The 27339-nt window shown below is 45.5% G+C and overlaps 1 protein-coding gene across 4 annotated transcripts in view; it reads left to right on the top strand.

The window, feature by feature from the left end:
* SULF2 (sulfatase 2) overlaps positions 1-27339 on the top strand; it is a 461118-nt gene that overhangs the window by 382985 nt on the left and 50794 nt on the right. For all 4 annotated transcript variants that reach the window (XM_078651864.1, XM_078651862.1, XM_078651861.1 and 1 more), the window contains exons 13-14: positions 2085-2181; positions 9249-9343. In XM_078651864.1, coding sequence (XP_078507990.1) covers positions 2085-2181; positions 9249-9343 — 192 coding nt within the window. The remainder of the gene's footprint in view (positions 1-2084; positions 2182-9248; positions 9344-27339) is intronic.

Below are 27339 nucleotides of genomic sequence, written 5' to 3' on the forward strand. Positions count from 1 at the left end.
AAGCAGGGATGAAAGAGTGAGGAAAAGACACACAAAGGCCAAGATGTACGAAGGCATTGTTTTGGTGCACCACAACGCAAAGTGGCACAAGGTATGTACTATCCACAGTGAAAGGTATTTTGCAATCCAAAGGCACCCTTTTAGGTCGAGCCTGGGCAGCGCATGCTGTATTGAGGTAGGGATTTGAGGCTTGTGTCATTTTCCACTGTAAACTGTGGCTTTTCATTGATCAAAAGGCTTAGTAGTCCTTCCTTAGTACCGCCTTGTCTCATTTTGTAACCTCCCATGGCGACACCCCCTGTTCCGTGTGTTGTTGCTCGGTAGGGTTTAATTACAGCCTCCGAGCACTATTTTCTCAAATAGCGTTGTCCTGACACACGCTCTCTCCTAGTTTTTGTAGCACACATTTGCAATGCAATAGGTCTCACATTTGCATGAGTTTAAGCTGTTGGCATTATAAATGACAATGCCTTTTATTTATCGGTTATAAAAACAACACATAAATAAAAGGCGTTGTCATTTACAATGCCAATAGTTTAAACTCTCATAAATGCGAGACCTATTGGATTGAAAATCCTTGTTTAGTATAAGCCACTATGCACTGCTTTGTGTCGCTTTACGGCAAGAAAGTATTAATTTAATAATCTTACCAGACGCCTGCCTCCCTCCACCGTATCTCCCCGGATAGGAGCCATAATTGCCCGAGGTGTAGTGCAGAGGGGGCGGGTTTCCTTCACCTGGCTTGGGAGTGCCCCTTGGTACATGACTTTTGGGTTGAGGTGGTAGCGCGCATTGCCCGGATTACACACCTTAGCTTGCAATTAGACCCGCTTCACTGTCTACTGGCGCTAGTGCCCAAACCCAGGAAGAGGGGTCTATCCTACAAATTGCTGCAACTCCTGTTGGTTCTGGCGAGGAGGCGGGTGGCCATTACCTGGATGGGACAGAGGGCGCCTGAAATCCCTAGCTGGTTGCGAGACGCCAGGGAATGGGCCTTGGCAGAGGAGACACATATGCAGAGCACACGCAGGGATGGGAAGCTCCAGGATGACTTGCTCGCTTGGAGAGCCATGTGTATTGAGGGGATGGAGGGGGAGGACTCTGACGCTACTAGCGCGGAGCTGTTTTCCTCCGTTTCCTCGGAGTCTGATGAAGGTGGGGGGGGTTCTGGGGCGGGGGGTTGGGAGGCAGTGTAGCAGTCCCCTGTGCCATGCCGATATTCCTTGTTGCGTGCATATGTCTTTCATTGTGACTACCATTTGACCACACTATATTATAAGGACCGCGCTTTAGTGGGCCCTTGCCTTTCTCTCCTTATGTGACTGTATCAGCGTTACAAATGCCATTCATGGGGGTTTTTTCGTTGCTGTTCTGTTGTTGTTTAGGTTGGCACTGCATCATAAATGAAAATTGGCGTAGATATTGATATTGTTTATGTGATTTTGGAAGCACAAGAGCGAATTCCTTTAATTGGTTCACAGGTTTCCCCGTGACGCCGCCCTGCCTCCGGGATGTGGGCCACATCTGTCTGTGTACCCCCTTTTTGGACCGGGCCTGCCTGGTCCGTATGTGATAACTGACTTGCTAATTGTATACTTTGTGCCTTCTTTGCTATCATCGCCAACAAAAATAAAATTTAAAAATAATCTTACCAGACAAGGCTTTGCTAAAAAATCAAATCCCTAGATGAAACAGGTTTAACAAAGGGAAATGTGTTAATTTCTAAAATAAAAACATATTTCAAATGTGCTGCAATGTAAAGCAAACGTCCAATGCGTGGGACACTTCTGAGTGTGTCTAGTGGAGGAATTTGTAACCCGAAATTGCTGAATAACCTTGACTAATAAAGGTAACTTGGGAAGAATCTCTTTGTGAGTGCGGACTAATTCTCTCTCTGAGGGATTTGTGGCAATATATATATATATATACACACATATATGTGGGTGTGTGCGTGTGTAAATGGATTATTGCTTACATTGCTGGTGTAAACTTGATTCTGCATAGTCTCTGTTAATCGGCTAAAATACATTTCTGACCTCATTTTGTGTCCTCTATTTCTCTTTGATTCTTTTTCTCTGGGGCAGATGCTTCATCTTGGCAAATGACACCGTTCAGTGTGACACAGATTTGTACAAATCCCTTCAGGCCTGGAAGGATCACAAACTACACATTGATCATGAGGTGAGTGACATTCTTCACTGTAAGGATGCAGTCCTTAAATATTCTTGAAATTAGGGTGTTGTGTGAAAGCTGTAGGTTAGCATGCCAGCATACAGAGATGCTCCTGTCAACAGTAACACAGCATTTGTCAAGCTTTTATTCTCAATGATATGAAATTAAGAGCATAATTTCGAGTCTGGTGAATAGGTTACTCCATCATAAATGTGACGGATATCCCTTATGCCTTCTTTAAGGTGCATATAATGCACAGATAGACTGGCTATGTTTCTGAGAGAGTAACCTCACAGTCAAACTCTAAATAAGGCCCTACATTTTACAAGCTAACTTTATATCTTATAATTTCCCATTTTAAAAGAGTCGGTGGAGAGGCAAGGAGGGCATAGAGGTCCTTTCCAGACAGGAGATGATCTCTCAGTTCTTTAGACAGTCTTTCGTGATGGGAGTTTTAGGCTAGAGTCTTTGCTTACATGGCAGGCTGGTGGTTTGCCCAACTTATCTTAAGGGGACTCTTTTTTTCTCGAGTGAGTTCAGCAAAAAGGAACTGAATAGAGCAATGTCTGGAAGGACACCACTCTTGATGTATGCTACTAAATACATGAAATTCATGTTATGACCTATAGAATGTTGATACCTTATTATTTGAATAGAAAATCTTCTGGGCAGGAAAGTAAACATGTCATTCATCTGAAACTGGATGTTCAATGTGCTTTGTTTTCAAAGACTTGTAATTCTTGGTCTTTTGGCAAACAATTCTGAAAGGACAATTTGAACTGACCTGGTCGAATACCACAGGCAGTCGCATCCATTGATACTTCAGTTCCCAGAGAACTTTTCTTCCTGAATTCATCTAAGCACTGATCCGCTTTAGAACTTATACTACGGCAGATATCTCTGTTCTTCTGACAACTGGATGAGCGCCGGGGCAAGGTAGGACCTCTGTTTAGATGGGCTTGGATGGAGCCGAAGGTCTTCCAGATGTTGAAAGTTACTGGTTAGCAGCCGCGGGCCGTGGAGGGAGTTACGGTGGGGCAGGGAGGCGGGGAGGGGGAGGGGCGGGGTGGAGGGTGCTAAAAACAGGCATATGGATCATTGCAGGTAAGTACACAATTTAATTAATAAAACGAAATTCGTAGCGCGCACTGCATGGCAAAAAGCAATGCTGTGCGCGCTACGAATTTCGTTTTATTAATTAAATTGTGTACTTACCTGCAATGATCCATATGCCTGTTTTTAGCACCCTCCCCCTACCCGCCTCCCTGCCCCACCGTAACGCCCTCCACGGCCCGCGGCTGCTGGTTAGCCTGAAAACTACTGACCACATCATCTTTCTCAATTTGCTGTATGACTATTACTTTACAGACTCCATATCTGGTGGCTTTGTAATTACACTCACAATATTTACACTTATAAAGTGTCATTACTTATTCTCAAGTAATGCTAAAGCCTGATGTCCTTTGAAAGCATCACACAATATAACATAGTCGATAATGGACAATTACTGTATCGTAGTGATTTAACAGTAACTAATAATACTCTGCAAGTCTGGATAGTCTTCGCATAATTACAAAGTCGCCAATGGATGGGTTGCCTGAATTGAGGAGGGTACATCATTCGAAAACATATTTGATTAATTTTACCAACGAGACCATCAATTATTTTTGATACAGCACATTGAGAGAGATAAAAAGGTAAGTACTTTGTTCATGTGTTCATTTGTGTCTTATCATTCCTCCATGTTGGACTCAGGTTAGATTTAGAAACCAGGCGGCCAAAAATAACAAGAGTTTTCTTGTTAGCGACTGTATTCATAATCAGCTGGGCATCATGAAATGAAGCAATAAGTCCTAAAATGTTGCCAAATGACTTTGACAAGGCAGAGATCATTTACCTGGTACTTTATTCCACAGAACATCAATCTGGATGTTCCTTCTCAGAAGATACACGTAGCGGACCCGAGGGCGCTATGTAGGCTACCCAGAAATGCTTCACTTGCAGGACCAGATGAGCTGCAAGTATCCATGGATAGCCTGTCAGTGTCTGTCTGGGACAGGAAATGTGTTATTCTTCCCACCAGAGCAGTTTGTACCTCTTGAATAGCTTTTAGAAATATTGTTCAATGGGCTCTCGTGATGGTAAAACTTCCCAGTAAATTCTAGGTTCGCAGTAGATTCCCACCTCTGAGTATCTCTAAAGGGAAGGTAGTAGAGGTTCGGTGCATTTCCTCAGTATATCTTCATATGGCTCCACATCTGGAAGCTTCAAACATTTTGCAACCTTTTTACATTAAAAAGTTGATGAAATTTAACCCAAGTGTGTCAAAAATCCATTCACACAGGAATATGATTATGCAGGTAAATTGTACAGCAAATATATATTTTTGGAGGGGTATTGGTGAAATTGTGGAAAGCGAACAAAATACCCAACTTTAGAAAGTTGAAAGGTTAGAGCTTCAAAAAAAGTCACAACTTTCCATTTAAATTACATTTTTGAGCAGTTTTAAAAATTCCTTGTTTAGGCGGCTCATCGTAAGCGAAATCAGGGGAAAGAAAAAAGTCAGCAAAAGGAGAGGATGGAGACCTTACTTTTTAAAATGACAACCCTTGCACAACACATCACACAACCAATACCCAAGTGCACTGCTTGATATTAGAAATATGGTTTGATCTAACTATTGGGAGCCGAGGAAATTTCTAAATGTAATTCATTAGGCAGGAAGGGAAAAGGTGACGTTTCATTTGGCGGTAAGACTATTGCTCGAAAATATGTTGCTTTATTTGACACAAATGTTCTCTAATGCAAAAATGGGTGTAGAATAGCACTTCTTGCACCCAATGGTAAGCCCACGATTGTTTCATGGAACGTAGGGAAGTATGCATGTTACCCACAACAAAAATAGGAAACCAGGAAGAATAAAACCGCAAAAAAAAAAAACGCTATTAACTGAAATAATAATGATAAGGAAGGGGAGGATGTGGGTCCACAAATCTTCAAATCACACTGGCAAAGATCTTTCATAACCTACCTCAGAAAAGGCATGAAAAATATTGGGTTACTTTTCACAACTTATTTTACGCAGCATTTACACTATTACAGAGCATGAACCAGTACCTAAGGATAAAGAGAAATCCGAATGAGGTGGGGGGATGGTGTCATGATTTGTACCAGGTAGATTATGTGGCTCACTCATGGACCGCATGTTGCCCCCTCCCTTCACAGGCAAAGCACAGGAACAAAGAAAGAAACTTTTCTTGGTGTGGTAGTGTAAGTAACTCCTTAAGTACTTGCACCTTCTTTCATCTGGCCTCTACTAGAAATCTTCGAGGCTGGGTTGCTTTCTGGTCACTTTAGTGCCTTGGTTATCAGCCCAGAGTACATCAAACATCATAAAAACGCAAAGTCATGCAGAAGGTCAGGGATATTTGCAGTTTGGTACACACCATGATTCCTAAAACTGGTACTCACAGCTGGTGGTAATGAGCCGCTGAGGTGGGTCGAACGTCCTGGGTAGCCAGGTGGCGTTGAGAGAACAGTGGCCATCTTGAAGTTTGGTGTCATGGGAAGTCTTTTTTCTGTAGGTAGCCATGATCACATCTTGGAATAACCCCTCTCAGCCTATGCTTCAGGGGTACCTCACTCCTTACAGGGGTCTGCATGGCTTGAGACCTTCTCCTGCTCTATGATTAAACACCAGTTTAATGTTGATGCTTAATGAAGTCATGCTTGAAGAATATTCCCAAGGTATGCTTTGCGCAACCCGAAATAACGCCCCATTCTCAGATGCCATTCTCATAGAGATTGTTTCAGCCATACTATGCAAATTTCCTTTGAGACAGGGTAAGTACAAGATTTGATGGAACTTAGATCCCTTTCCGGAGAGTGCCAAATCACTACTACGAAGCTTGCTTTTGTTAATAGCTTACAGCAATAGAAAGCTTCTCCTGAGTAACCGACAGACTTCAGGTGTGAAGACCCATCTGAGAGATGGAAGCTCTCCTAGAATTAAGTGAAAGCGATTCCATTATGCACATATCCACCAATAGGCACTAAGTGCATCCATCAACTATCTTATGTAGAAGAGATTATAGTTCATAAACACATAACATGAAGCTGGATAGAATAGAGGCAGCACTTGGCTATTAGGGTCAAAATGTCAAATGATCTTAGGGTTGAAGAGCAGTCTGCAGGCGTGCATTGGAAAAGGTAAGTTCCTTTCATGCTCACACATGAGGAAGGATTTCCTTAGTTTATTATCCTCTGGCTGTCCATAGTTCATCATTAATTTAATAATTTTGTTAATGAGTGGACTCTGCTCTTAAACATTCAATTTTACGGTAGTTACTTATTTAAGAAAAAAAATGTTTTTGGTGGGGTCGGTTGTCTGATGGGGGTTTTTTAGTTTTTCCTCGGTTGGTGATTTATTCACCTAAGGATGGGTTAAAAGAGCATAAGGCAATGTGGAAAGTTTAATATACTTCGGACAGAGCTTGAATTTTCGATTGGATGAATCTAGGCATTTCCAGATGGAGATCTCCCTTGCCTCCAGAGATATATAAGGATTTTTAAGTGAAATGTGTGTTCCTCAGATACATGAGCGAATTGATGCATAGGCTTCTGTACAACAGAAACGCAGTGTAAACATACACCATAGTTCTTATTCAGCCCCATTTTTAACTATATGGCTGGGTGATTGGTCTAAGATGCACGTGCCATGGTTCACCCTAACAGTGGAAGGATTTTTTGCTTTTCATGGGATAGGTCACCTTTTAGGGAGGTCTCAGGAGAGAGTTGTACTACAATCAAGGGTTGACTCATAATTTTACGATTTTCTTCTGCTTTACCCATAATTGTGGATTTACCAAATCTTCTGCCTAACCCACCATGTCCTATATAGTTTGAAAATGTCTGCCAAATAACATAGGTAGCTCAAACTGATCAAAAATTACTAACCCTGCATGTGAAGTGCTGGTCAGTTCTCAACACTTTGCAAAAGGTAATTGGTCGCATTTTACTTCCTTATTACTGTATGCAGATACTGAAAAAGTGAGTATTTTGCCAATATCTGGTACAGTTAAATCACCAGTTAATGGATAGGGAGAAAGGGCTTTTCTCTATAGCTAAAATAATGGGTACTTATTTGTTATAATTAAGTTTAATTTCCAAATCCATACAAATTCTTGTGTACATCACATTGTCCACAACATCTCACTGTCCCCAAAAAATCAGTTAAATCAGTACAGAGCTCAGCGTTTCATAGAATCCTACACACTTAGCATTTAGTCTTGTTTCTTAAAGTGCCTCCTAGTGAGACACACACATAATAAATATGTAATGCACACTACACTACTGTTCTGCGGGGTAGGTTGATGCTAAAAGAAGAAGTGTCACCGGAAAGCTTCTAGTGTCAACCCAGGAAATACACAAAATTGAAGGCAGGTTTTAAAACATAGCTGAAATGCCCAGAATAAAAGAGGCACAATTTATATTACAGGAAAAGAGTGCGTACATGCTTGTTTCAGCCTAATGTATATCTTTTGCACTAAGAGTTTTACTCTGGACGGTAGTTGTTGATAAAATTGGGCTCAAATACTCCCAGGTAAATACTCCCAGGTAAAACAAAATAATTAATGGTTGGTGAATAGTAGGGTGTTCTGAATATGTATAGTTTTCTCCCTTAAGGAACCTATGCATTTGTTTATCCCTGTGATTCTTTCTGTAGCTAGTAACATTTCAAAATATCTAGAGAATAAAGACAGAGCCCGCGCCACCTATTTTGACTTTAAACCCTTGACAATATGCATAATGTGGCTTTTTTGCTTTAGCTGGCATTTCTCTGCCAGTTTTGCTAACCCTATTGCATAATCTGATCCTTCATTATTGCATAATTCATGCATCCCTGACAGTAGCCCAGTCCACAGAATGACTGCTCCACTGAGTGCAGGTCAATTGTTCAGCATGTGTTTAATGGCTTTACAGTGAATACAAGTCATGAAAAAATAACAGTCATAGTAGCAATTACCCTCTGGTACGAGGGAAATAGCATCAGCAATATGAGAACAAAACTCAAACATCAGTTCTGAACATATGAATATGCAATAATTCTGGCCTAAACATAAGCTTGACAATTTCTAGAAAAATAATTCATAAAAGACACAAAGAGGACAGCCTGCATAGTGTATTTACTTACGGTGTATCCAGGTTTGGGACGGGGCATGGCTGGGCTGCCCACTGAGTAGGGCAGGAGTGGTGGCACTCCCCAGTGCGCATGATTGCTTGGTAGCCGTCTTCGGCCGGCCAAACAGTCCTGCGCACTGTGCATGTTCCCCACCAGACTGTAATACACAGCCTGGTAAGGAACATGCCCAGCCTCCCATTCTCTGACTGAGCACCGAGCCATGGCGCTCAGACCAATGACGACACTGCTATCAGCAGCGTCGTGATTGGCTAGAGGAGTCTGGAAGCCTGGGTGCTTCCTGTTCCTGCTTCTGCAAGAAGGACGGAGGAGATGCGGTTGCTGGTAAGGTCCTTTTTCTTTGTTTTCTTAATTTTTCAGTTTCTCTCTCTTTTTTTTTTTAAACCCCCCACCCCCCTCTTCTATGCCCCACCACTGATGCCCGGTAGCAGCCGCTACTGGTTGCTAGCAACATTGATTGTGTAGCCTGAAAATGGGAACACTGCCTGTAATTCCCCATTGCACAGACAAGTCTGCTTTGAAGGGGCAGGAACAGCACCATTAGAATATGCTGTTCCAAAACCCCAGCAGTATCGAGCATTGCTTTTGTCTGCCTGCCAACCTTCTCTCAGCTCAAGCTAAACTTAAAATTGGGAGCTCTGTTTTGCATTTTTCTATTGGGCACAGTTCCTATAAGCTATGTCCCTGAAAGATGCCACAATTTACTTATTTTGTGTATCAAGAGCTTGTCCTGCCACTGACCACATCAAATAAGTGACTTCGGTTCCCCCTGAAAGATGTTTAACACCAGACATTAGGGATTTATTTTAACAGAGAAAGCAATGAAAGTGACCAGATTTCTGCATGGTAACTGACCACCCTGCTTCCATCCCTCTAGATTGAAACGCTGCAGAGCAAGATTAAAAACCTCAGGGAAGTTAGAGGGCATCTGAAGAAGAAGCGACCGGACGAATGTGATTGTAACAAGTACAGGTAATCCAGCAATGTTTGGGAGCAGTGACTTGCAGTGCGCCGGAAACGATTAGTTACAGCCCTGGGTGAAGCTCCTTCAGGGAGATTTATTTTTTTTGCTTGTAAAAGAAATGCAAATTGTGGCCTACAAACAGAGAGGTAAGAACATTTCTCTGAGTGCGTCGACTGGACGTGGGCACACTTTTCCTATTGGTACATCAAACTGAAAAGCACATAATTATGCACTGACACACATAAATATAAAGAAGGGATCATGTGTAAATGTCCTCATCAAAACATGGGGTCTAGTGCCGAACTTGGCGCGAAGTGAAAAAGCTGGTGTTAACCCTTTGCAGATGGTTTTTAGGTCTAGCCTGACTGCACAGTTGTCTGCAGGACCTATCATCGCCAATTTGTTTTAAAAAGTACATAGAGTGAACTTTGGTTTTGCCCAGAGGACAATATCTTTCTCACCTCGTACTTTCGGCTTTTTTTCTGTATAATTCTACCTCCTATTGAAGTGTTTACATTGCAATGGATGAGGGACTACTTAACATATGAAAAAGACAGTCGGGGGCGGAGCTTGCAGGCAACGAGGATGGCCGCTTGATTCCCGAGCTCCGCCAGCGCCACCGACAATCCTTAAATATCCTGTACCAACGCACTTTGTTTGTCTTCCTTTCCGCACCGCAGTGCGCCGGGAGTGCCAGGGAACCCTCTGACCAGGCGGCGATAAAGACTTGCGGGCGCACTCAGAGCTGGGAGGCGTGTGTTCAGAGGGAGGAGGTAGGCCGCGGACCGCGGCCTCAAGCAGATCCTGGGTCTGGAGTGCGTCGCAGTGCGTGCGGCTAGGGGAGGTGAGCCCACCCCCCCTGGATGAGAAGTGCCGCGATCGGAGCGGCGGAAATAATGGCCGGGGACAAACCTTCCAGTGCGGACCCTGGTGGAAGATGGGTGAACCCGCGCAGGGGCACCGAGGCTCAAAGGAGACGGAAGGAGGGGGCCGTTCGGAGAAGGCGCCATTCTGAACCCCCCGGAGCGGTGCGCCGGAGCGGCGCCATTGCTGTGCCGAGTGAGGCAGGGGCTGAGCCGTGACTTTGTGGAGGCAGGCTGGTGTCCAGAAGTGCTGAGTGCAGGAGAGTGAGAGGCTGCTTTCCCCCACTCCCTGGTCTGAGAACCCGGGCCCCCGGTTGCTTCGTCTGTGGGCCACTGCGAATGCTGAACCCTGCCTGTGGCCTTGTGTGCAGGGGCCTACTCGTCACTCTCCAGGTGACATTCCCCACAGGCTGGCCCCGCGTTAAGCCGGGGACCGCGTATCTAAGTCGGACGGACGGAGCCTATAGCTGGAGGTTAAGTGCGCAGGCGCATAGAGGCAATTCGAACACCGGGCCGGGTTTGGTGGGCCGCCCACCCTACGCTCCATTGGATCCTGTTGAGAGAGGCAGGTGTGGATCTCTGCTGAATTGCAGTCCGCGTCGGGAGGGGAAGGGACGTACATTGTGCTACATCAAGAGACCACAATTGATCGGGGGCGGCCTCCCTCACTCCCCCTCCCTCCTGGGAAGAGTCTGCCGCTGGGAGAGAAAGGCTATCACTGACTACTGTGCAACATGGGGAAAGGTGATAAAATGCAAAGTCGACTCCCCTTTTCGCAGCGGCGGCTCCCGGTGCAGAGCTCCCCCACCCAGCGCAACGAGGAGGCGAGAACGGAAGAAGTTCAGGTGGAGGATTCGGACCTCAAATCCAATGGAGCAGAGTATCCAATCAAGTATAACAGCGCTGGGATCCAAGATGGATGCCATGTGTTACAGGATGGACCGCATGGCGGAACGACTAGATAAACATGCGGAGAAACATGACATGGCCGAGAGGAGAATCACGGAGGTGGAGGAGGCGCAAACAGAACTGGACACGGCTCACAGACGAGTGGAGACCCTCATGAGAACATTGCAGGATAAGACGGAGGATTTGGAGGCGCGGTCCCGTTGCTGTAATCTCCGTATCACGGGCCTGCCGGAATCCACTCAGACTGGCAAGATGAAGCTTTTCATTGAGCGGCTGCTCACTGCGCACCTGGGGGACGATGTGTTCTCGGCAATGTTTTTGGTGGAGCGGGCGCATAGAACTCTGAGCCCACAGCCTAAACCGGGGTTGCCCCCACGACCAATTATAGCGAAGCTACTCAACTATAGAGACAGGGACACCGCACTCAGGCTCGCACGGGCCAAGGGGGACCTGAAATTTGAGGGCACGGCTATCTCCATATTCCCGGACTTCACGGCCAGAGTACAAGAAGCACGTAAACATTTTGCTCCTCATAAGAAGCGCCTCCGGGAAATGGGCTTAGACTACGCAATGCTGTACCCGGCCAAACTGCGAGTCAACAGGCAGGGCCACTCGCACTTTTTCACGGACCCTGCGGAACTGCAAAGGGCCCTAAAAACCTGGGCCAAGGAGAAAAAGAATGGAAAGTCAGACCGACAGCCGGACGCCGACAAGAGCCAACTGGATGAGCAAGAGTGATCTTGGGATTCCCGACAATTGGAGAGGCGTAGCCACAGGGTTTCTGATAAAGGTTGGTTCCCGACACCCTTTGGTGGGGATTGACACTAACAGGCGCCTCACAGTCCGCCAGAGACGCTTCGACAGATAAGTGATGGTTGGGGTATGGGGGGATGGAGCCTGCCGTGCTGTAGAATGGACAGTAAATGACTGATAGATGTAAGGCACCTGGCTCCCCATTAGCAGTCTACCAGTGATGCAGCCTGCTCTGTTGGTGGGAAGGGAGAGACGAATAATTAATATCCGCAGAGTATAATGATGCGATGAATAACAATGCTTTGATTCGAAGGGGTGGTGGATGGCGGGGGGAGGGAGGGGGTCATGCCTCCGAGTGGGGAGGTTGGTACAGAGGAAGCGCTGACCTGCGACCTTTGCCCCCGAGCGCATTGCATCTGGGAGTGTTGAGAATGTTGTTGGGGTGGGATGGGTGGGTTGGGGACTGGCAAGGCCAAATTGGGGTGGGTCTGCTGTGGGAGGATGGTGGGGCTTCGGGGAATGTTGTTGTTGCACTGTTGTTTTATTTGACTGCCACCGCGACAAGAATTGCTTATTTGCTCAGTTCCACTATGCGCAGAACTGCCACCCGCATGCCATACACGTTGCCCGCTCATCTCCTGACATGGACTGTGTGGCGATTGTGTATTAGCTTGAATTATACAGTATTCTGTTCTGTAAATGGCTGAGGCTACTGTGCCGATGGCGGAGCCGACCACTGACACCCTGAGGGCACTGACAAGGAATGTGAGGGGTCTCAATGACTACCGGAAACTACGGAAGGTCTTAAGTTATCTACGCAGACACCATATAGATCTGGCACTCCTGCAAGAGACTCACCTGCCACTCACCAGTAAGATGCTCACGGCCAAGGGGGTAACTGGTAATAGTGTGGCGGCGGGATTCACTACACACTCAAGGGGGGTAATTACTTGGGTAAATCCGCTCTCTAAGTTAAAACTGACATCCCTAGAGGTAGACTCGGAGGGACGCTATGTCATCTGTAGATGTCAGGGTAAGGGACATGACCTACTGGTGGTGAATGTATACGGCCCTCATTATGACTCCCCTGACTTTTACACTACTCTGGCCCAGAGATGTAGGACGTATAATTATTCCAGGATACTTTGGGGGGGCGATTTCAACTTGGTATTTAATCCTGATCTGGATAGGTCGGCAGGGCCTCCACGGAAACCAACGGCGGCAGCGCTAGTCATGCAATCCGAACTGGTCCGGCTAGACTTGCTTGACGCATGGAGAAGCCGGCATCCCTCTAGAGGAGGGTACACACACTACTCGGCCTATCATGAACTCCATACCAGGATTGATTACTGGCTGATATCTCATCTGCTTATCCACAGTGTCAGGGACTGCCTGATTCTGCCGCACACTTTGTCAGATCATTCCCCTCTCCTCCTGATTCTGGAGACGCCAGCTAAAAGAATCCCTCCATTTACATGGCGCTTCCCACTGTACTCTCTGCTGGACGAGGTATTTCGGGGAGAACTAGCGAATGAAATTGAAAACTTTTTGGAGCTCAACGTGGGAACGGTAGACAGCTTCCAGACAGTATGGGAGGCATTCAAGGTCTATATACGCGGAATAGCCATGTCCAAACACTCTAGTGTCCTGAAATCCATAAGGCAGAGGCTGCAGCACCTAGAATCACAGCTGTCGGTCCTGGAAGCAAGGCAGAGGATAGAGCCAGAGGGGGAAGTCATGGAGCAAATTAAACAACTAGTCGCTGAATACAATGAAGAGGCTGACAGGGAGGTGCAGCATATGAGTAAATACGCTATTGCCCGTACCTATGGTGAGGGGGAACGACCGAGCTCTCTCCTGGCCAAAATCGTCCACAATGAGCGACGTCCGCTGCTGGTTGGGGAACTGGTGTCTAGCTCAGGGGAGGTAATAACTGACGAGGACGAGATAGTAGGCGAATTCAGGTCTTACTACTCCGGTCTTTATAAATCCAGATCTTCCGGAGTTGAGGAGGAAATAGATGACTACCTAAACTATATAAACATGCCCGTATTGTCCAACTCACAGAGGGAGTTCCTCATGATGCCCATTCAGAAGGAAGAGATCGTTGAGGCGCTAGAAGGGATGCGGTCCGGAAGTGCCCCTGGGGCAGACGGACTGACAGTGGGTTTTTACAAGGCATTTAAAGAGCAGCTGATACCGTTCCTCTCAACCCTCTTTGACGACATATGTTTGGAAGGTAGTATGCCTGAATCTATGTGGGAGGCCCTACTTATTACGCTTCTTAAACCAGGAAAACCCCCCTCCGAGTGCGGCTCCTAGAGGCCACTATCCCTGATGAATGTGGACGCAAAACTGTATGCCAAAGTGTTGGCAACGCGCCTGGCTCTACTTGCACTGGAGTTGGTCGCGCCAGAACAGGCTGGCTTTATCCCTAATAGGAATCTTACATACAATATACGCACGGTCTTGGGGACAATGCAACATGTGAAACCAGAGAACAAGGCCTTGGCCATCTTCCTCGACATGGAGAAGGCCTTCGACTCTGTCGAGTGGCCATTTATGTCGAGAGTGCTCAGAAAGTTTGGGTTGGGCGAACCCTTCTTACAGATGTTAGGTGCCTTATATTACAAACCTATGGCCAGACTGCGAATAGGCAACAGGGTAACAGACCCTTTTGACATTGGCAGGGGCACCAGGCAAGGTTGCCCCCTTTCCCCTTTGCTATACGCCCTGGTGGCAGAACCCCTTGCATGTGCGCTCCGAGAATACCATCGAAACGAAGGTATTAGTTTCCCTACGTATAAGATCTGTATTTCCACACACGCGGATGACACAATACTGTATATTCGCGACCCAGAAACAAACCTTTCGCCGGTGCTAAGGGAAGTGGTCCGGTTTGGGGCCCTTTCGGGGCTGAGGGTGAACTGGAGCAAGTCGGTGGCGTTCCCACTGACTCCAGTGACACGGCAATTTGACATGGAATACCCGTTACAATGGTCCGAGGACCCGGTCAGATACTTGGGGATCCACCTGCATCCTGATCCTGACATATTGGTACGGGAGAACTATGGAGTCGCCTACACTAGATTGGTCGAGGATGTGGACAGATGGTGCAATCTCCCACTATCCCTAGTGGGTAGAATCGCCCTAATGAAAATGATAGTCTTGCCCAGATTTTTGTTCCTTTTTAGCAACATTCCGGTGATTCTGTCTAAAGCCTTCTTTAAAACGCTAACCCAGACTCTCATAAGACTGGCGTGGGCTGGTAAACAGCCCCGAGTGCAGTGGCGAGTTCTCATGCTTCCGTATGACCAGGGTGGTTTGGGTGCCCCAGATATGGAGAGATACTATAGAGTTGCACAAGCTGCACACCTGCACACATGGATCCACGGGGACCGCAATATTCCACATGTGATCCTGGAGCGTCTGTTCACGGACCCACTCCCTCCCCCGGCCACAGTGTTTGAGCCGTCCTCTCGCCGTGTGGGTTTACTAGACTCTATAACAACAACAAACCATGCCTGGCACGCATTGGTGAAAGACCAGGACTGCGTATTGCTATACTCCCCTCTGGCTCCGATTGAGTGGACCGTTTGGCTGGCTCCGTTGCGTGAGAAAGGGGTCACGTGTGCACTCAAACAGTTGGGTATCTCCACGATGGGAGACCTGTTTAGGGACGGAAAGGTTGGGTCCTGGGACCAGATTGCTCCCACCGGTGTAGCGGTGACGCTCTTACAGAGCTTTCACTTTCACAGAGTTCTAGCTGCCTTCCAGGAACTTCTGGGTCCGGACATGGCCGAGCCCCCGGAAATTCCGGAGCTAACGTATGTGATTAATACGTCTTCATCGCGCAAGCTGATCACTCATTTATTTAGGATAGGTTTTTCCCGTAGGGAACAGCAACTCTCGAAGGCCCGGATGGCGTGGCAGCGCGATCTGCAACTACAAACAGATGATGCGATGTGGAAATACTGCTGCCAAAATACTAGGAAGCTATCGCTTAACGCCAAACATAGATTAATTCACTTTAAATTCTTGCAGCGTGTGTATTATACCCCAGAACGCTTACATAGATATGGGCTCCGCCCTACCTCCGAGTGTGAACGCTGTCATGCCCCTATAGAGGATTTTCTGCATCTGGCGTGGAACTGCCCTGGAATAAACAAGTTCTGGGAAGACATTTTCTTAGAACTAGGCCAGATATTGGATACAGTACTCCCTGTGGACCCGGCACTGGCACTGTTGGGACATTCCAGGATACTCCCGGTGGCGATACGTCGCATGGCTGATATGGGCCTTCTCATGGCCCGGCGAGTAATTGCACTTTGCTGGATGCGTGGCCCCTTGCCAACGAAACGCAGATGGGTCAGAGACATGCTATACTGCTGTACCCAATCTCAGAATTATAGTGACCTCCTACCACCCGGTAATAGGCCTAAGAATTTCTGGGGTCTATATCAAACTTATCTATCCACCAAAGATAGCGCAGACCCAGTTCGGGAGGAGACGGATAATGAGGTGGAGCTGCAAGAAGAGGTAGTTGACCCCGGTGATTAAACACGCATTCCTACACTGTCGGGGGGAGTGATGGGGAGAAACTCCAACAGCCATGCACGAGGGCAGATGAGGCTCCCCTGGGGCGGTGCTATACACACCTGAACATAGCTGCACACAGAACTAGAGGGTTGCCAGCGGGATCAGGGCTTTTGGTAGTAGAGGCGAGTGGGGGGAGGTGGGCGCTCGACCGGCATTAGTACTGACATGATGGGTTTGGGCACTAATCTACTTATTAATAGGACAACAATGAGCGGGCAGGCAGATTGGGGGGGTGGGGAGGGGTTGTTTGGGAACGGTTTAGGCATTGTTACACGGGTACAATCATTTCTTGCACACACTACTACTTACGGCCTGACACCAGCATGTACACTCAGCTTATCTCGTATCTGGGGGCGGGGGCGAGTTGGGGGGGGCGTGGACACATTACGCACACTAAGTCGACTGTATGCCCTATGATTCACGCCGCCGTACCTCCGGGTTGTCGGCCTCTTGGCTGTGGTTGCTCGACATATAAAGTGCGTTCATGCTGCCCTGGTTTGCTGCCGGCCCCTTTGGGTTGTAGGCGGACAGCTGTGTGTGTTTGATGGTACCCAATAAAGGATTTGAAAAGCAACAAAAAAAAAAAAAAAAAAAAAAGACAGTCAGTCTAGTCTTTACGCATAAAATTCTTTATCTCATGCATGGTTTGTTAACCTCATCTGTGCTAGTGACGAACTCAGCTCGTCATGAGGCACGGTTGAGCTGCACTCATGAGGAGCTGAGCTCATCACGGACGTTGGAACGCTCGCGCGCGGGGCTGATTACCCCGCTGTGCTGAACGTTCCATTAAAAGGGTGCGGCCGTGACGAGCTCAGCTCGTCATGAGTGCAGCTCCGCTGTGCCTCATGCACGAGCTGAGCTCGTCACCAGCCCAGTGGCGGCGCGCGCGGCCCCCCTCCCCCCGCACAGTGGGAGGAAAATACCCCGCAGCGAAGGGGTTAAATATAGTGTTCCATTTTCTGTATTTTCTTTACTGTAGTGTTTTAAAAAAATGTTTTTTTTACCACCACCATCGTTACTAGCACCACAATTATCACTATCAGCACCATTACCACCACCACAGCATATGTCCATGCTTAAAAGACTGATTTTTACTGCTTGTCCACTTTATGCCCATTACGCGACAAGCGGAAATACTACTGAGTCCAAATTTATGAACAGCCACTATCCTCAAAGTGCTGCTGGCTCAAACAAATTGTGCTTTCAAAACTGGGTGTTAATATTAATACTGAGGGCAACAGTGGCAAAGACTGTTTCCACACATTATTCCCTGAAATGCCCGTCGGAAGTGATTATCGAGTGAAAACACTCACCCAATCATGCATAAATGTATCATTTGTACCGCAGTGTATGTCCTACTGCACAGTAGGTGCAATGGGAAGTAACAACTAAACCACAGCATCAAAGTTTGTATCACCTGGGACCTTATTACATCCTAAATGCAAATGTATGCAGACTGCATTCAATTGATTTTTTACCTTTATTTGTACCACATTCTAATAGAGTGTAAAATGGGTGAGCACTGAGACATCAGCATATTTTTCACGCCAAAACATTTTGAATTTGCTATATTTAGCTGTGTTCAGCTGCTTTCCTGTGCAGCTTATAGAACTGCCCCACTTGGCCTTTGGGATCACAATTTTCAGCCTACTAAATTAAACCACCTCCACTGTCCAGAGGGATATTTAGTATGAAAGTTGTCCTAAATCATGTTCTACTGAACAATCTGAGGAGGTTCCAATAGGTTACACTGGTACCACACCATGTGGAACAAGTGGAACTTATTTATCAAGGGCAATCCTTTTCCAGGATGAAAAGGCGATTGGAACACCTCCAAAATTGATTGGAGAGCAGGGGAGGCGGCTCCCTTGGGATAAATATTTTCCTTACAAAGAAAAAATATAAAAAGTAATCATGGGTAAATTTTCTCATGAGAAAATAAATACCTACCAAAATGAAATTCACAAAGGGTTCTTTCCAGGAATACCCCTGGTAACCCACAACTTTAACAAGTTTTGATGAGCATTTCTGGATAGTTTTGTGATTTACTGGAAGTAAGAAGTCTACACCAATGCAAGACCGTAGACCTCTGTGTGCAGATTTACAAGCTTATTACAGAATCAGCTCCACTGCATGCTGTTTAGTTGCATAAGCCTATTGCCCAGAAACAAATGTACTAGTGGTATGTAAATGTGTGTTTCAAGCACCAATTAACATCCAAGTATGAAATGACAATCTTAGGTATATATAACTGGAGTAATTAACACGGGGTGGTGAAAATACATAGGGGGGGTGTACAATAGAAGTGGCGGAGCGTGTCGTTAGCCCAGAGGAATATTTAGTATGAAGGTTGTCTTAAATCATGTTCTACTGAGTAATCTGAGGAGGTTCAAATAGGTTACACTGGTACCATACCACGTGGTACAAGTGGAACTTATTTATCAAGGGCAATCCTTTTCCAGGATGAAAAGGCGATTGGAACACCCCCAAAATTGATTGGAGAGCAGGGGAGGCGGGCTCCCATGGAAAAAATATTTTCCTTGCAAAGAAAAAAAACAAGTAATCATGGGTAGATTATCACATGAGAAAATAAATACCTACCAAAATGAAACTCACAAAGGGTAACCCACAACTATAAAAAGTTTCGATGCCCATTTCTGGATAGTTTTGTGATTTACTGAAAGTAAGAAATATACACCAATGCAAGACCGTAGACCTCTGTATGCAGATTTACGAATCAAGTCCATTGCATGCTGTTTAGTTGCATACGCCTGTTGCCCAGAAACAAATTTACTAATGGGTTGTAAATGTATGCTTCAAGCACCAATAAACATGCAAGTACGAAATGAGAATGTTAGGTATATATAAGTGTGGCAATTAACGAGGAGCGGTGAAAATACATAGATCTGTGCATATGTTTCTATGTATTTAGCAAGTACGCACACAAAGTTCAATTAAAACAAATAGCTTTTTGGTAAAAAAATCCTTCCACACATAAAATCAATTTAGGGGGATATTCACAATAAAATGTAGAAACGCAGTGTTACTCCAAAATTGGTACCACCGAGCTCCAACATTTTTTAAAAGCAGGGATGAGCCGTATTTACAAAAATACGGTGCACCTCTACATTTCCCCTAGCTTTGGTGCTAAAAAAGCTGCCTAGCGGCAGTGCCAGCAACCTGCCGCCATGTTGCAAGGGTGCCTGCGCTGCAGGGGCATTTATTTATGTGCAGGAAGGGACCCCATACTGCACATAAACAATCTTTAAAGGCGATATGCTGTTTCTATATGCGCTGCTGAATGCAGCACACAAAGAAAGAGCAAAATATGCTGAGAAATTAATAATTTCTCATCGTATCGCCATCCAAAGACCAGGTTTTACCTGGCCTTAGTTTTTGGTGCTGCCCCATCCTTTGGTAAGTGTCAAAAAGCAATGGGTGTTGTGGCGGAACACCCACGGTAACACCCATTGCACGCCCCTTTCACGCTAAGTGAAGCATAAAAAGGGGCCTTATTTACAAGGTAGCATTAAACCTTGTTAAGTGGCTTAATGTAGCCTTGTAAATAAGGAGAAGGGGATATCGCCACCAGAACACCACTAAAAGTGATATCCCCTTGTAAATATGCTCCTTAATTTCTAGGTTAGGTGCAGTGTCCCTGTATTATTGTCTGAGTGTTTTGTGTTTGTGCATAGCCACTGATTCATTCTTAGGAAGCTGTTTATAGGCTTTACTCGCTTAAGACAACTGAGGGTTTATCTTATTTTGGATGATAAATCCCAACAATTTGGGTACGATTTTGTTTCTTCAATAGGGATTGGCGCAAGTAATGCAACTACCACTAGTACTGATGCATTTACCTCCACACTGTGTTTAGACCCCATCCCCAGTTTAAGTACTATCAGCAAGAATGACCATAAAAAATATAATTGGTCATACATGTGTTGGTCGTTCGTTCCTTCTCTCTTGTAGGAATGCTTTCTCCTTAAATCTGTTCCGAAGACCTGTGTTTTATAGTTTACGGGAACTGATTTAGTAATTTGCATTTATTTTCAGATCAAGGTGGGTAATCAATCCTTAAGTCTCTGACAAATGACTAACTATTAAGATTACCAGGTTAGAACCTGAAACCCTTAGAAGGCAGAACAGATGCTAGCCTCAATCTGTCACCTTCTTGTTTTCTTTTCTGAACTCACTAGCCATATATTGTTTCTTTCTGATGTCTGTGGTTATTTTAAGGTATGCGAAAGGTTGTTAGAGAGAAAATGGTGTAGCAAAACTTTTTCTGCATGGACATCACAGATTGTTTTATTTTTTTCTGAGCCCTGTTGTTGCTCACTTTAGGAACCTGTGCATTTTACTGCTGCTAAACAGTAGTGAAGTGTTTTTGCTTCCTCTCTAAAACATTTTTGTATTTGTAACTCCCCTGTACTTCCATTATAAATGACTCCCATAGCACGAAAAGTTAAATGTCATTTGTGTGCTGTAGTGAATGTTTATCCCATCCTCCTAGGTGACAAAATATATTCCTGCCAAGAGCATGATTGTGGTCTGGCTAGGCTGCAGTTTCAACGCAATGCAACGACCCATAGAAGGGAAAATGTTTTAGTTATTTAGGAGATGCTGATTTTTATATATTCTCAAGTCACCTCTAAAGCATGGTTTATAAGTACACATGGCAGGGTGCTCATATATAACAATAGGGCACGTTACATATTGGGGTTAGTGTGCCCTCAGAGTGGAATAAAACTACAAAGCAATTTTACTTTGAAGGGCTGGCTAGACTTTTCCCTAATAACTAGGTGGATCTTTGTTTAACACATCTGCTTTGAAACGGGAAAGAGAAATGCTTCAAAAGTATTTCATGCTTAGTTTTTAAAATCTGAGTTAATGGTGAAATCAGATTTTTGACAACTTAAGCAGGAAAGGAACTTTGCAAAATGTTGCTTAGGCTTCGTGAGCTAGAATTGTCTTAAAACCAGTTCAACCACACATCACACCTCTAGTGCTGGTATACACATCCTTGACTAGGAGAGTTGACAACTCTAACTCAGAAGATAGTGGCTTGCGTCTGGGCCCAGGAAAGGTCAATAGGTGTTAACTCCTGACCTCTTAGTAGGGATTAGCTATCTGGGAGTGGACAAGAAGAGTTGGCAGAACAAAATGGCAGGTTTAGCACTATCTCTTTTGGCTTGGAAAATGCCAGCAAGGGATTCAACTTTTCACCACCGAGACTCCACTAGACAGCCAGGCTACGGCCACAGCAGGAGGGCAAACCAGTTTTGACCTTGTCATGTAGTACAGTGGCGGAAGATAAGCCTGCCTGGTGGCCACTCGGTCCTCCCCATATTGAAAAGGGGGACTCCTGGGTAATTTTACAGTATGGGAAAGAAGAATTTTTGGAGATTCATAAAATAATGTGAATTTGTAAAGAGCACATTCACCCTAGGCTTCTGGGCACTGACTTGCAGATGTTTATTGTTACCCAACTCAATGGTACTAATTTAATCGACCTCAGAAGGATGAAAGGCTGAGTGGACTATCCGGGATTTGAACCTGTGACCATAATGTCAATTACAGGCCCCTACTATGCAAGGATAGGTACACAAACTATAACTTTCCATGCATACTGGAGTATTATAATTATTACCTTATGATTCCACATAAGTTGCACTGTAGCACTTCTTTTCTCCTCTGTTAGAAAAGCATTTTTAATGGGGAAAACCTCTATCCTGCACCTACCTTGGATTATGGAGTTATTTAAGCATTCTTAATACCAAGTCTACACACTTATGCCAACCTGTGCTGGCATTTCCTTTGGGTATTTAAATTGGGTGTGAAGGCAACGGAAGCATTTGTGGATACATTTAAAGTGACAACCTAATAGCAATACACATTCTTTCTTTTTTTTTTTCAAAGTATTTTATTAAAAAAAAGTTATACGTACAATTGTCATCACTTTACCATTACAGGGTAACAGCCCAAACTGGCTGTATTTGTCAGGATCCGGTAAGTGGATGAGAAGGGGAAAGATAGAAAATAAAAAAGAGAGAGGAGGAGATAGTATACAAGAAGATTATTTCAGTCGTGGATCTGTTCTAGGGTTATGGGGATAGGCTTGTGGTCATATGCTCTACTCCAGCTGAGTTCATTGGGATTCGTAGGGGTCTAGGTACTCGTCCAGTGATGCCCACATTCCTCTGGTTGCTGGTCTCCAGGGTGAGTTCCGCAGGGTTGTACCGTCTGCGCCTCTGAGGTACGTCACTCAATTAAGCCAACCTTTGAATGTCGCCTTGGCTGTATCCTTCCATTTGGACAGTACTATTTTCACTGCCGCTGTCAGTAGGAGATCTAACAGGTCCCTGTTGTGTTGTGAATCTAGCTCCGCAGTCATAAATACAGTGGTAAGGCTAGAGAATTCTGGCTTTAGTGTGTAGCCCAGCGCTTTTTTTTATTAATGTGAATATTTTCTCCCAGAACTTTTTAATTTTGGGGCAGTAAAAGATGAGGTGTGCTAAGTCCCCCTTTTCTTTGTTGCAGTTCTAACACAGGTCGTTATCCCTGCGGCCCAGTGCTGCAAGGCGAGCCGGGGTCCAGTAAGTCTTGTGTAGGTAGCAGAATTTTGTCTGAGCTAGTACTGGGGAGATTTTGTTCCGTGAGCGGGAGGCCCAGAGGAGATTAAGTTCGCGCTCACTAAGTGCGGTGCCCAGATGTTTTGCCCAGTAGTCAGCTGGTTTGTCATTAATTTTGGTGGCGCTAGGGTGCAGGAATCTCCTATCCGGCTCAGTTAGAAGAGGGAGGCGGCCACGGCGCCTTCTCCTCGCTAAAAGAGAAATATAACTTACCTGACATCGAACTACACAACTTCCTAAAGATCAGAACAGCCTTGACCAAAGCAAAGTTAGAACTACACATTCTTTCTAATAGCTATTCTCCCTCAACAGAATAGACCCACTTGTCTGCCTTAAATGCTAAACTTGGAATATTGAATGGTTGCAAGGCGTGTAAATGTCGTCATATCATGATTCTGCTAAAAGGTGTCTCAGATTTTGAATTGACAGACTATTCTTCCCTGCTTAATTTGAGGAGATCGTTGCAGATGGGGCTCACAAAAATTTGGGGGGGGGAACAGCACTTATTATATCTCAACAGGCTTTGATCCAGAGAAAGAGAATGAAAAACACAAAATGAGAAGAAAAGGCTAAAAAATACGGACAAACAGTGACAAAAGAAGAAAGCAGGAAAGAGAAAAGACTTGCAAGAGTGAAATACAGAAGCAGGGAGTGTCTGGTGGGGGATAAAAAAGGCATGAGGTGGAATTAAGTTTAAGCAGCCTTGGTATTCAACACTGGCCATCACTATATGGCACAGGTCTTTTCTTTTTAAGGAGCGGTACAGTGCACCTATTCTACACTATATGTACGGTTTTGTCATCTATGTCCACATCACAAGTCAGGCAAATATTAAAGATCCAAACATTAGATCATACACGTTTCCCGTTAATTCTACTTTCTTGATAAGTTATGGTCACTCCATTTAATAGCAGTATATTTGTCCTTTGCTCTGAAGTGGCTTGTAGGTGACATTTAGGAGCCATATCATACATCAAAAATCAATAAACAAGCACACCCTATTTTTGGTATTACACTAAACTTAATTTCACTATGAAGAAGTTCATGGGCTTTTAAACGTAGGCTCTGGAATCCACGGGCCTTACATATGAGGCCCTTGCACCGCCGTTGCATCACTTTTTGTTATGCTGCGGTGCCGTACAAATGCACCACACTGCGCCGGAATTAAAAAGTGACGCGTCTAGGCAGGTGCGTCACTTTGTAAACCCCTGCGCTACATTATACCTGCAACAGGTATATTGATTGCAGTGTTGGCGTTCCGGCAGAGAAAATAATCGTAGAAGTGTTGCAGTGAAATCTATAAGATGTAACTGCAAAACAAATACGGCCTTACTGCGTCAAATCCTTACGCCTGCTTGAAGCAGGCATATGGGGTGATGCAGGCCTTTTCACATGGGGCTTGTCCCATGTGAGATGACACATTGCTGGAGTTGCGTCGGTTTCCAGACACACTCCAGCAATGTGTCATTTTTGCACTGACAGATACGTCAGGATTCTCTCAATCCTTGCAACATCGAGCGCCATACAGTAAATATGGCTCATCCATGGTGTCACAAGGAGGGCACACTGAAAAGTGTTGCATCGTTGTTTTACAGCAGGGATGCAATAGTTTTCATAAATGAGGAGGAACCACATGTTTATACCTTGTTGGCCACCTTTCCGTTATCTCCAAGGTTCTGCTTTAAAAAGAAAGCTTCCCAGCCTATATTCAGAAGTTATTCATAACTTCCCACAGCGCTATTCATCGCTACTAAATTCTGCATGCGGAGAAGCTTTGTGTTTTTTTTTTCTTTTTTCAGGGGATTCACATTTCACAATTTTACTTTGTACTTGAGGTTGCCGTCCATCATCCACACTCCCTCCATTTTCTAAAAGTCAGAGTTTCAGGTAAAAAGCCTGCAGAGAAAGTCTCATTTTGACAAATGTAAGCAACACCATCAAAAATCATCTCCCTCCAGGCACAAGCTGTCCTGAATTATTGCTCTCTTCTCCCCCTCAAAAGATTGATCGATTACTTCTAATAGCCTAAATGTAAATACTTATTTGTTAGGAATCGGAATGGGTTTAAACACCAGCAGTGAATTTAGCTATCACTTACAGTCGCCTAAGGACAGGAGCTTTCTTGATACACAACATCAATCATACGAATCTGCTGGAAATGCGGTGGGCAGGACCTGTGCTCCCCTGGCTGTTTTGAATGCGAAGGCTCGCTGCTTTTGAATTGAAGGTCCCTGTACCTGCTGTGACTAGAACAAACAACACAGGTCTTTTGGACAGCAGGGGTTAGTTTGAAGGACAAGATTGTTCTAATGTGATATGTAACATTTTAATGTAATGATTCCCCTTTCTTACCTCACTCTTGCTTATACATCTTGAGGAATTTTTACGCAGAAGCTTATCATAATACTTAATTTAATTTGTCAATGGGACATTTCTCTTTTATTAGCGTGAGTTTGCTTCCTAACACAATTTTTTCAAAACAGCAAATAGAACATAAATGTATGTCTATTTAGGAATTGGTAAGGATTTCCCGGTAAATAATGTGTTTTTTAACATAAAATTATCAGTAAACAAGAATAGAAAAGGCTCATTTTCTCTTAACACTAGGGGCCCCATTATGATCGCGGACGGACTTGAGTCCGTCCGCGATCACCGAGGAGGAGGGAACCTCCGCATGGGCATGCGGAGTTCCCTCCTGTCCAATTAAGATGTGACCGCCACCCTGGCGGTCACATCCTCTATTTGTAACATTGCGGCGGATGCGGCTTCAAGCTGCACCCGCCGCAATGTTACAAATGCATACATTGCATTTGTATGCAGAAAGCGGCAGGTACCGCGCGATGCCTGCTGATTTCTGCATACAAATGCAGGGGGGTACCATAGGTACCCCCCATGTGCACCCCCTATCCCCCCTTCACCCAGGGGGCCCGCTACGGGCCCCCTAGGTGAAGATCCGCATGCTTTTCCTCGGCGGAGAAGCCGCCGCGGAAAAGCATGTTTTCTCAGCCATCCTAATATGTCTGGCGGTGTCTGAGAGACACCGCCACCATATTAGGCCTGAAACCAGGACCCACCAGCCATCCTAATGTGGCGGTGGGTCTTTGGTGGGTCCGCAGAGGATTTTCCGCATCCTCCGGCCTGGAGGATGCGGAAAATCCTCCATCGTAATCAGCCCCTAAGTCAGCATTTAGACGTTTACACACTTTTCTGCCATGTAGTAGGCAGCCAGATAACATGCTTATTAGCCGAGCCACCATGGAACTTGTGCAATATTTTGGAAGGAAGTCTGCACATAGGGTCCTATTAGGATGGCGGGCGGACCTGCGTCCGTCCGCCACCCTAGAGGTGGAGGGACCGGCGGTCCCTCCGTGCAAATTAGGATGTGACCGCCACCCTGGCGGTCACATCCTGTATTTTTAACATTGCTGCGGGTGCTGCTCGAAGCAGCGCCCGCCGCAATGTGAAAACTGCATGCAGTGCATTTGCATGCACAAAGCAGCAGGCACCACGTGGTGCCTGCCGCTTTGTGCATGCAAATAAAGGGGGGTACCATAGGTACCCCCCATGTGCACCCCCACCCCCCCTTTCACCCTGGGGCCCCCAAAGAAAAGACCGTATGCCTTTTCGTGGCGGCATTGCTGCCGTGGAAAGGCATATCACACCGCAAATCCTAATATGGCTGGCGGTGTCTGATAGACGCCGCCACCATATTAGAGCTTTTCCGCCGCGGTCTCGCGGCGGAAAAGCGTCGGACGGTCTCCACGTCCGCAGATGACTCCCCTGCCATCCTAATCTGGCGGGGGGGTCATTTCTCACAACGCAACTGTGAATCCGCATCCTCCGGGCCGGCGGTGGCTTCTGCCGGCCCGGAGGATGCGGATTCACCGCAATCGTAATCGGGCCCAAAGTTCGAGTTTTAAGTATAATGAAAAGTTTCAAAATGAAATGTGAAAAAGATGCTCTAACAGCAGTTTTTCAGGTGTAAATTAGGCCCAAATGAAGTCTAGAAATTTAACAAATGGTTGGATTATTACAAAAGTGACCATGTGAGAGGCAATTCATTTGTTCTTCAGCACAGCACTTTTTCTCCCTGGTGTAACAATTTTGTGTTTTCGAGGTTAAGTACCCTTACATCCAGGTTGATCAACAGAATAGTAATCACACAAGTGGGCTAGAGGAGATTTAAGGACCTGCGTGGGCCAACTCCCCACACATTAAACATATCACAAATAAGGCCACGGGTCTGTA

The sequence above is a fragment of the Lissotriton helveticus genome, chromosome 7, assembly GCF_964261635.1.
Source record: "Lissotriton helveticus chromosome 7, aLisHel1.1, whole genome shotgun sequence".
Taxonomy (NCBI): domain Eukaryota; kingdom Metazoa; phylum Chordata; class Amphibia; order Caudata; family Salamandridae; genus Lissotriton; species Lissotriton helveticus.